The following is a 10,540-nucleotide window of genomic DNA, read 5'->3' as shown; positions in this document are numbered from 1 at the left end:
CCCACCCCTCCATCTCTGTCTCTCACAGCTGTGAAGCTGCTACCCACCCTGGTGACCCGGACCCCCGGCCCGCCGGCTGCCCGAAGCCCTGCCCCTCGGTCTCCAACACTGCCCCCTTCGCTCCTCTCTACGTCCTCTCCCGACCCCTCAGCGGGAGCCGGCGGTCCGCCGACCCTGCGGTCGGGCCCGGGAGACCCCACGGGCCGCGGCAACAGTTCGGCGTCGGCTCTCACCGCTGTGTCGTGGACGCAGTTCAACATCATCGTGCTGGCGGTCATCATCGCTCTGGTGGTCTTGCTCATGGCGTTCGTGGGCGGCGTGTACACGTACCGCGAGTACCACAACCGCAAGCTCAACGCGCCCTTCTGGACCATCGAGCTGAAGGAGGACAACATCAGCTTCAGCAGTTACCATGACAGCCTCCCGCACGCTGACCCCAGCGCCCTGCTGGAGGAGGAGCCTTGCGTGGTGGCGGCCAATGGCCAGCTGGCACTGGCCTCTGCCGCCGGCATGTACAAGGCGTGAGGAGGCCCCACGCTGCAGCTGTCCCCCTGGAGAAGAACGGCATTTACGTTTTCCCAGAAGGTGCCCTGGGGCGGGGGAGCGAGCGTTTGCACGGGTCAGCCGCTTTTAAGGTCGCACCACTTCCTCATCGGTGTCCGAGTAGCCCTTCGGCCGCCCAACCACTCACGCCACCTTAAGAAAAGGGGGCTCGCAGCTTACCATGACGACGGGACCGCAGGGCGGAGTTACATTTTCAGCGTCTTACAGGCGGAGCCATGCCGCTATGCTGTACGTAGAGGGGTCTGAGCTCCAATTCTGGACAGAAAGGACTGAGCCAAACTGTCACAGTAAATTTATGTGCTACATGGGAAACCTATGAAACGTGTGAAGAAGTCACCTACCATCTCTGGACACGGAGACGTATAGTACATAACTCAATAACGGGGACGTATAGTACATAACTCAATAACGGGGACGTATAGTACATAACTCAATAACGGGGACGTATAGTACATAACTCAATAACGGGGACGTATAGTATATTACTCAATAACAGAGACGTATAGTACATAACTCAATAACGGGGACGTATAGTATATTACTCAATAACGGGGACGTATAGTACATAACTCAATAACGGGGACGTATAGTACATAACTCAATAACGGGGACGTATAGTACATAACTCAATAACGGGGACGGATAGTACATAACTCAATAACGGGGACGGATAGTATATAACTCAATAACGGGGACGGATAGTACATAACTCAATAACGGGGACGAATATTACATAACTCAATAACGGGGACGAATATTACATAACTCAATAACGGGGACGTATAGTACATAACTCAATAACGGGGACGTATAGTACATAACTCAACAACGGGGACGTATAGTACATAGTTTAGTAACGGGACGTATAGTACATAGTTCAGTAACAGGGGACGTATAGTACATAGTTCAGTAACGGGGACATATAGTACATAGTTTGGTAACGGGGACGTATAGTACATAGTTCGGTAACTGGGACATATAGTACATAGTTCGGTTACGGGGACGTATAGTACATAGTTCAGTAACGGGACGTATAGTACATAGTTCAGTAACAGGGGGACGTATAGTACATAATAACGGGGACATATTGTACATAGTTCAGTAATGGGACGTATAGTACATAGTTCAGTAACGGGACATATTGTACATAGTTCAGTAACGGGACGTATAGTACATAGTTCAGTAACGGGGACGTATAGTACATTGCTCAATAAAGGGGACGTATATACATAGTTCAGTAACGGGACGTATATACACAACTCAATAACAGTTCTGCAGATATTCTCCAGCTCCTGGCTTCACCGCACATACAAACTTTCTGCGTTTCCCTCACACACCTGCCGCTGTCACGGATGTGTTTCCTGAGCGTCATGCTGTCTGGCTTATACACCAGGAGCTAAGTCTCATCGAATGTTTTTCTGCGTACAAGAAAAAAGAACCATGCGGGTATGCATGCAGGACATGATGCAAGACTGGACGTCGACACGGATCACGGATGTGCATGCGGGGTTCTTGAGGTACCAGATGACACTCTTCTGAGTATTTCGGAAGTCCGGCGCCCACCTGACCGTGTCACGGACGTGTCCGTGAACAGAAGCAGCGCAGCACCTGTGAAGATGTGGGATTTGCCCTGTAAACCTTTTGCGGTGCTGACAGCAGCCAGCTGATGGGGAGGGGAAACATGTCAGACGCTAGACACACGGCGTCAAACCCACTAGCATGCCTGGTACCATGGCAACAGGAAATGCTCCTCTATGTCTGGCAGCGAACAGACGTACATGTATCTCGAAGCACTGACACTCACTTCCTATTAGGGCCTTAGTGTGTGTGTGTGTGTGTGTGTGTGTGTGTGTGTGTGTGTGTGTGTGTGTGTGTGTGTGTGTGTGTGTGTGGTGTGTATAGAGCTGGATTCTATACAGGGATGTGTAAAGACTTTCTGAGCACGAATGTTGTGCAGTTTCACTCAAAGCCAGTAAAAGTGTTGTAAATCTGAAAGCCATTTTAGGTTGTGTACATACACATGCACACTCATGGACACACGTGCACATGCACACACACACACACACACACACACACGGATTAGTGTCCTGGTAGTTTTTGTATGTTTCTTTTGTACACACTGATTGATAAGACACTGTACTGAGTGTATGTGGTAATGACACTGTAGAGTAGTTACTCTACTGAACATTCAGACGAGAGCTTGCCCAACATGCTGTGGATTTTCAAACACAAGTTAACTGAAATGTCAGTTAACAGACTGGTCCTTAAGCTGACTGTTTTTGTCATGCTACTTTTTAATAATTCTTGTTTATTTATTTATTATTATTATTATTATTATTATTATTATTATTTGTGTTTTGTTTTTATGCTTTTCTGACATTGTATTCATTCCACATCAGAGAGTTACCGTTGTGATAGTTACAGTAAGATCTCACAATGTTTCACTTGCACAGTGGCACCACACCCTTACCGTAGACTTTTAAATTCTTATTTTATTTTAAAAAGGGTTGATGGTTGATGGACATTCACCCAGGATCACATAAGTGGAGTCAAGTACATTGCTATTTCACTGTCTCATTGCGTGCACACACACACACACACACACACGGGCACATGGACAATTGCACACACAGATTTCTAAGCCTCCAACATTCTCTGTCTCTGGGGGGCTGTTTACGTCTCCCTTAAACAGTCTCCAAAAAAAGCAGTGAGTCCAAACCCCCGGAATGCCTGCCTGGAGCTTCAGGTGGAAGCTCCACCTCTCCCAGCCTCGGGCTCGGGGACACCCCTCCAGTCGCTGACCCAAACCGTGGCTCACCACTACTGTCAACGCAAGCTGAAAGAGAAAACAGCATCTGTAAATATTGGGTGTATATAGTTATACAGTGCTGCACCTGTGGCTGTACTGTGCATTGGACTACAGAATTGTACATCGTCCAGTGTTTTTCCATTGTTTTGCTTGTGTTTTTTGAGCTGAATAAACCCACAAAGACCCCTTTACACCACATAACTCCACCTCTTCTGGCAGCACGTTGCCATTTGCTCAAGTGGTACTGAATTCCTGAAGTACGGAAATATGAAGGGAATTGAAATGACAGCAATCTGAAATGTTAAACCACCTGATATTACTCCGATTTCGGTCTGACTAAAGTAAAATTCACCTATATTCACTCAGAAATAATATTTAACTGTTTGCATAAACTCTTGATCCGTAGTTTATACATAACTGATAAGTACTGGCCATAAGAAACCCGCTTTCTTATCAGTGCTAAATATATATATATATATCTCCGAATTTATTTGGAACAAGCATTCTAAATGTATTCAATAAAATAACACCAGTGCGGTGTTATCATGCTTCATCTGTGAAAGCGCTATAACTGAGACCTAAAGTCCTGTCATTACAACAAGCATTTAACATCCTTCAACTGTCCCGGATGTCCCAGCTAAATAATGCTGTCATTCAAACAAATGAACACAGGTTTCAATATTTAAAGATATAGACTCCTTTTACATGTTCTAAAACTATTAAGCATCTAAATGTACGATAATGTCATTTAATTTTACATGATGCTGCCATCCATCACCTTATTCATGAATAAAACTGTGAACGTGTCTGAAGTTTGTATCAGTCCCGAATGTGTCTAAACAAGGCCGGTTGGTTTATGTCCTGTACGTCTTGAAATCCAGATGTCCTAGACAACCCACCCACAGGAGACCTGCTCACGGTTGTTTTGAGTATCAGAGATCAAAGCTCACTTTGTACAGTTCACGACAGTAAATGTAGGAGAAGGGTCACGTTCAGGACCACGTCTGGGAGAAGGGTCACGTTCAGAAACATGCACAACAGTATTTATAACATTTAGAGGAACACGTTATCACCATAGCTAGCTCTATCGCCATCACTCAGTCATGTAACTACAAAGTTTTCATATTAAATATAATTACTAAATAATTCATAGTTATTGAAAAATAATAAGGCGTAACAATGGCATTTTTATACCTTCAAAAGAATAAGTGAAATATTTAGAGCATAAGAAGTTAAATGGAATAGGAAACTGTCCAACATTTGGAGACATTTTTCCCTGGAAGTCTTTTTACCCCCTAAGTGTGTTCCTGCCCGTCTACTCTCATACATCTTCCCCACAGCCTTCTGGGTTGAGAGTCTGGCTCATCTGGCTCAGCCTACAGCTGCTCCAGGTCCTGGTCCTGGTGTCAGTCTCCAGACCAAAGCTTCCCCCCTCATGGTTTCACTGCAAAACCTCTCCGCTCACGCGCACGAGCTGCGGGACTGTGGGCGCTTCCTTTCATTGTATGAATCATGGCTCGCTTCTTTATATTTACACGGTTGCCATGCAAAGAGGTTTCTTGTGGCTGTCCTCCAAGTTCAGTGTGTCAGTGGGAGAGGACTCATTCTGATGACTCGTTTAACATTTAACATTGCAGCAGAATTATCTCGCGTGCTGGCTGCAGGTGCCGTTCCAAACGCAGCGCGAGAACTGTTGGGACGGGGTGGGGTGGTTGGGGCACCCGCACCATGGGATGGATCGGGGGGAGGTTGGTGCACCCGCACCATGGGGTGGATCGGGGGGAGGTTGGTGCACCCGCACCATGGGGTGGATCGGGGGGAGGTTGGTGCACCCGCAACATGGGGTGGATCGGGGGGAGGTTGGTGCACCCGCAACATGGGGTGGGACGGCAGCGTGTCCCTGCGCGTATACGAGCGTGCTGGACAGACCGTGCCAAAACAATGGTTTGTGCGCGTGTGATTTCACGCGTCCACGTACGTGTTAAAACGCGGAGCCTAAACGCCGTACGGTGGCGGTAAAGCTCGTGAAGGTTGCACTGTGTTCAAGTTCAATACGTGCACGTACTCGTGGCTGGCGGAACCCGTTACGCCGTAGCTGCCCAGCGCGCACTGACGAGAATTCTGACGAGATGGAATTTCATGGCCGCGCGCCAGGTCATCTGATCTTCATTAAAGTGCAAAGCGAGTGGCGTGGGTACAAGGAAGCGGACTCGCGCTGGCAAATCGCCTTAAGATAGCGAACACGCAGCCGAAACCTCTCGAGTCAGATATTTGTTTTGGGCGTCGATCCGTAAAAATGCGGGCGAATGTAATAAAAAGGGGAGTTTGAAAGGAGGACGGCACGCGCGACGCCTCACATGGCAGGAACGGAACTGGCGCACGCCGGCGCTCGCGTCGCGGTGTCCGAGACCCGCGTGCTGATGAAGGGCGACGCAGCTCTGCGTTCCCACCGTGCACTGAGGCGTGAGCTGTGCATCACGCGGCTTGGCGCGGGCGCCTTCACGCTCCTGTGTACCGCTGTGTCCCTGCTGTTCTTCAGCCAGCACTTAGCGGCGTGCAAGGTACGCAGCCGCGCTCCCGAAAGCGCGCCCTGCAGCTGTCCGAAATGTGCGACGCGGGTCTGTGCAAACTTTAATCGGATCCGTGTCGTGCTTTTGGTTCATCGTCGTCCAGTCTTGTTTGTCAGTCTTATTACCAACATGTCAGATCACCAAAAAGTTCGAGAGACGCCACTAGATATCTCCGCTACTTACCATAGCTTGTTAGAAAGGGCCAGATGGACTTTTGTTTGGAAGAAAGATTTACCCTCAGTGAGAATAAAAAATGAGGTAAATTACCTCGCGCAAAGAATGTTCTGTTATGTGGACATCGAGGGTTTCGTCGTATCTATGATCAGACCACTAATCCAACTGTCCTTTTTGTTGTTTCTTTTAATATTTGGTTTTCAGTGATATTTTCTGTTGTTTTTCCTCCACAGAGTGAAGAACATGGTGCGAAGGCGAATGGTAAAATTCTTAATTCCACTTGTGATGTGTAATCTGTGGGTCGTCTGGTAGAACTAAGTGCTTGCGTTTCCAAAGTTGTGGCATTCCACCGGGAATGACACTGGACGTTGAAAATATATAAATATCAGGGCTTCTGTCAGAATAAACACAGCAGCCTGCAGCACTAAGTCATGATTATGCAAAGTGTCGATGTTTCTCTAGTTGGTGCTGAAGATGCGAACGTATCTCCTCTGTAGGTTCGGAAACATCGCAGTTCAGAGCGCTTGCTGACGGCGGATCTAAAGAGCCTTACCAAGCCTTCCTGAAAAGTAAGAACACCTGTTTCTGTTGGAGACTAATGTGATGCCGTAATGCACCTTAAACTTATTTAAAATGCTAAGACAGAAGGGGTGAGTGTGTCCTGCTGTGTTGAAGTACAGTGTACAATGTCCAAAACTCTTGTCAACCTGCCCGAGGTAATGCACTAGAAATATCTGTGACAGCAGGCTAAAAAATGACTTATTCCAATGTTATTTGAGAACACGTGTACTGCTGCTGTTTTCGAATCAGTGTATTCCAGCTGGCTAGAGTCTAGAACAGATTCCAGAACTGCAGCCATGTGCGTGTTGCAGTAGAACCAGATATGGTGGGAAACGGTGATTGTAAATATGATTGCACCTGGCATGAAGAGGGAGGATTGTCCAAACACAGCCCATTCTGTTGGGGAAGTTAGTACAGACTGTGGAGATTGTTCTCTCTCATAATGTCCCAGAGAAAGTTAAATTCCTCCCACTGTTATTTTTCTTGCTTGTATTCTTGAAGCCTTTTTGGACTGTATGCATTTAATGATTACATGGATATGCTTACTTAGACCCTGATTGGACCACTAACAAATCTGTTTATTTGATAGTCTGTACACTTGACTGTCAGCTATGTGATGGAACATTTCAGAACTCCACTTATGTACTTTACAGTGTTGTGTGTGTATTCATGTACTTAGTGTTGTGTGTGTGTGTGTGTGTGTGTGTGTGTGCGCTTATGTACAGTGGTGTGTACGTGCTTGTGTATTGACCATGCTGTGTGTGTACTTATGTTCAGTGGTGTGTGTGTGTGTGTGTGTGTGTGTGTGGGTGTGTGTGTACTTATGTTCAGTGGTGGGTGTGTGTGTACTTATGTTCAGTGGTGGGTGTGTGTGTACTTATGTTCAGTGGTGGGTGGGTGTGTACTTATGTTCAGTGGTGGGTGGGTGGGTGTGTACTTATGTTCAGTGGTGGGTGGGTGGGTGTGTACTTATGTTCAGTGGTGGGTGGGTGGGTGTGTACTTATGTTTAGTGGTGTGTGTGTGGGTGTGTGTACTTATGTTTAGTGTTTGCTCCTTCCACAGTTGCGTGCAAACATCCTCCCTCTGCTCACGACACCCTCCTGATGTGGGAGCAGAACAAGCTCTTTGGCTTCAGACTGAGCAGCGATAGTGCCACTCTGATCGTTCCTTCCGCAGGCATGTACAGAATTGCCCTGCAGGTGACCTACAGGGGCACAGACCAGGTGTCGTCTAGCAAGCAGATGATCTTGGAACACCATCTTGCTGTGCTATCTGACAGCTACCAGCAAGACCGGACTATGCTGTCTGCCTTCGAGACCGTGTACTCCGAGAACACCAACTGGAGGAAGTCCCTGTACTCTGAAGGGATCTTCAATTTTCAAAAGGGAGACGGCCTGAAGGTGAAGACGAGCAACCTCAGGCTCGTGGACTGCGATGGGAACGTGGGTACCAAAACCTTTTTAACAGCCTACCCGCTTGCCGTAGCTTGAGCCACATGGGCTTGAGCAAATGTGCATGATCAAACCTTCGAGTAATTATTGTGAGTTTGTTTTTGTTAGTTTGTCATTAATTAACAGTAATAAACTAATATTCTCAGTTTATTATTGTTAGTGTATTATATAGGTAGTTTGCTCTCTGTGTATATGCGCTCAAGAGCGAATGTTTCTCTGTCACTGTATGACAAAAGGCTTCACTGTAGTAGGCAGGGGCATGTGAGCCATCACTGGGATAACACGTCTGTTTCTGGTAGACACATACTGCGATAAGGACATGCTGAAGTACTCCACTCTCACTGTTGAGCTTGTAGCCTCCAAACGCTAAGGCCCTTGCATGTTGAAGGAATCTTAACTGGAAAAGTTTGTCGACTGTAACAGTAGGTTCCAATGCTTGTTACCCTAAAAATGCCAGAATGTGTCGTGTGAATAAAAAGTATTTCTCTGTTCACTGATGTGTATGAACCTGACATTTTTTGTTGACTTTTCATGTATATAGGATCCATGAAATCCTTTAGGATGTCCGGATGTTTGAAAGCAGGCTGGTGAATTACTACTGCATATCAATACTGAGTTTTAAAAAGTGGTTCACTGAGAAATTAATTTGTTACAGCCAGGCTGAGACCGCTGTAGATCCTTATCAATATTTGACGTCCCGTCTGACTGCTGGTTGCTATTGACAGCAGACGTTGTTTTCCATAAATGCAACAGCGCCGTCGTTGCACAGAGGGACGTCAGCCATGCGTGGCTGGCATGCGTACACACAGTGGTGGCATAACTCATTTAGTTTTATACTCCAAACAAAAACTTAGAGTTTCAGAAATGTTTTTAACAGTAACAGTAAAAATTCTAAAACCATAACTTGGCTTTCTCAAAATGAATGATAAATAAAATCTTTATTTGCAAAAAAATAAGTTCAAATGTTTGCTAATTATTGTATTTAGTGGTTGTGCAATGTCTCTCAACATAAATCTTGTGATTTTGATATGCGTACTATGTACAGTTAAACACAAAGTGTCTGAACACCAGCTGTGAGGACCATTAGACATGAACTGAATGCAAGGTACATCTGAACAAGCATTCAGACTTAAACATCTCTCTGGAAAGCGGTGGCCCGTGAGGTTGGCTGTTCTGGTGTGAATCCCTGCTTGGGAGCATGGATGGTGCTTTCTGTGTGCCTGTGGGAAATGAAATCACACAAGGCAGAGCGTGCACCAGGCAGTCGGAGGCAGTAGGCAGGTCCCAAGTGAGTGTCAGAACGCGGCGCAGTGGTGGCTCAGTGGTTAAGGTTCTCGACTACTTATCAGAAGGTTTGAGCCTCGCAAATGCCAGGTTGCCAGTGTTGGTCCCCTGAGCAAGGCCCTTAACCCTCAGTTGCTTGAACTGTGTTAAGTCATGATTGTAAGTCACTTTGGATAAAAGTGTCAGCTAAATGTAAAAATGAATCATGGGATATAGGGTGGAAATGACAAATCTTTTTTGAAATTCATTGTCATTCCAGGGCAACTTCATAGCAATTCCATCAATTATATTTAATAAAATGTTCTTTAATATACATTTTTAAAAAATATTTTCTGAAAGATATACAGTGATCTGCCATTTTAATTTGTATTAAATATACCCATTCATCTGCTCACTAATAATTAATCAGCCAATCACATGGCCAAAACTACGGTCCACTACGATATGGCCTACCGTGTGCAGGGGGACTCACGTGTATTATTCGTAACCATGCCCCCCCGGGATAGCACACACCTGCACGGGGTTTAGTGTTCAGTGTCTGTGTTTAAACCCCTGTCAGTATGTGCGCCCTTGTTGGTCATTGTTGCTACGTTAATGTGTTAATTTTGATCGTTGGTTTGTGTAGTCCCGTATTAATGTATATGTGTTCTTCGTTTAATGTTAAGTGTAGTCATGTTTACCGTCAACGTTTTGTGTGAGTGCCACCTGTGTTGTATATGTTTAATGTCAATAAACGTCCTTCACAGTCGAGGGAATCTGTGCATCCTGCCCCGCGCCCTGCGGCACTTGGGCTAGAAACGTTACAGTAGACCTGCTGAAGTTCAACCTGAGGACCAGAATGGGGAAGAAAGGTGATTTAAGTGACTTTGAGCGTGGCCTGGTTGCTGGTGCTGCACAGGCTGGGCTGAGTGTTTCAGAATCTGCCGTTGAGAATCACTCAGGTAATCTCTACAACATGGAACAATGTTACGTCCTCTGTCAGAGAAATCGGTGTGTAATTAAACCTTGTTCGGACAAAAACAATATTTGTCACAGTCAGTCCCTCCCAGCTTTCGTGTTCCATGGCTTCCCTGGCTTGTGTGTTTTGGTTCCAGTCCTTAGCTTCGTTTTATCCGTTCCTCGTTTG

General features: G+C 46.2%; 2 protein-coding genes across 5 annotated transcripts in view; both read left to right on the top strand.

Annotated features, from left to right (window-relative positions):
* Positions 1-4,185, top strand: part of si:ch211-158d24.2 (multiple epidermal growth factor-like domains protein 9) — a 24,851-nt gene extending 20,666 nt beyond the window's left edge. For all 3 annotated transcript variants that reach the window (XM_081702988.1, XM_035536451.2, XM_081702987.1), the window contains one exon: positions 29-4,185. In XM_081702988.1, coding sequence (XP_081559114.1) covers positions 29-525 — 497 coding nt within the window. In that variant the 3' untranslated portion in view covers positions 526-4,185. The remainder of the gene's footprint in view (positions 1-28) is intronic.
* Positions 4,186-5,526: 1,341 nt separating this feature from the next.
* si:ch211-158d24.4 (tumor necrosis factor ligand superfamily member 15) lies at positions 5,527-8,623 on the top strand. Of its 2 annotated transcripts, none has more exons than XM_027030790.3 (4): positions 5,527-5,934; positions 6,351-6,378; positions 6,615-6,686; positions 7,742-8,623. In XM_027030790.3, exons 1-4 carry the CDS (start codon positions 5,731-5,733, stop codon positions 8,167-8,169), a joined length of 732 nt encoding a protein of 243 aa, XP_026886591.2. In that variant the 5' UTR covers positions 5,527-5,730; the 3' UTR covers positions 8,170-8,623. The 2 variants fall into 2 exon arrangements, with proteins under 2 accessions (XP_026886591.2, XP_026886592.2); XM_027030791.3 differs by lacking the exon at positions 5,527-5,934 and adding an exon at positions 5,941-6,201.
* The last annotated feature ends 1,917 nt before the right edge of the window (positions 8,624-10,540 follow it).

This window comes from Electrophorus electricus, chromosome 20, assembly GCF_041902795.1.
Source record: "Electrophorus electricus isolate QZ-2024a chromosome 20, ASM4190279v1, whole genome shotgun sequence".
NCBI classification, from domain to species: Eukaryota; Metazoa; Chordata; class Actinopteri; order Gymnotiformes; family Gymnotidae; genus Electrophorus; species Electrophorus electricus.
The sequence above is the reverse complement of the archived record's forward strand: the minus strand, read 5'-3'. Positions and strand labels throughout refer to the sequence as shown.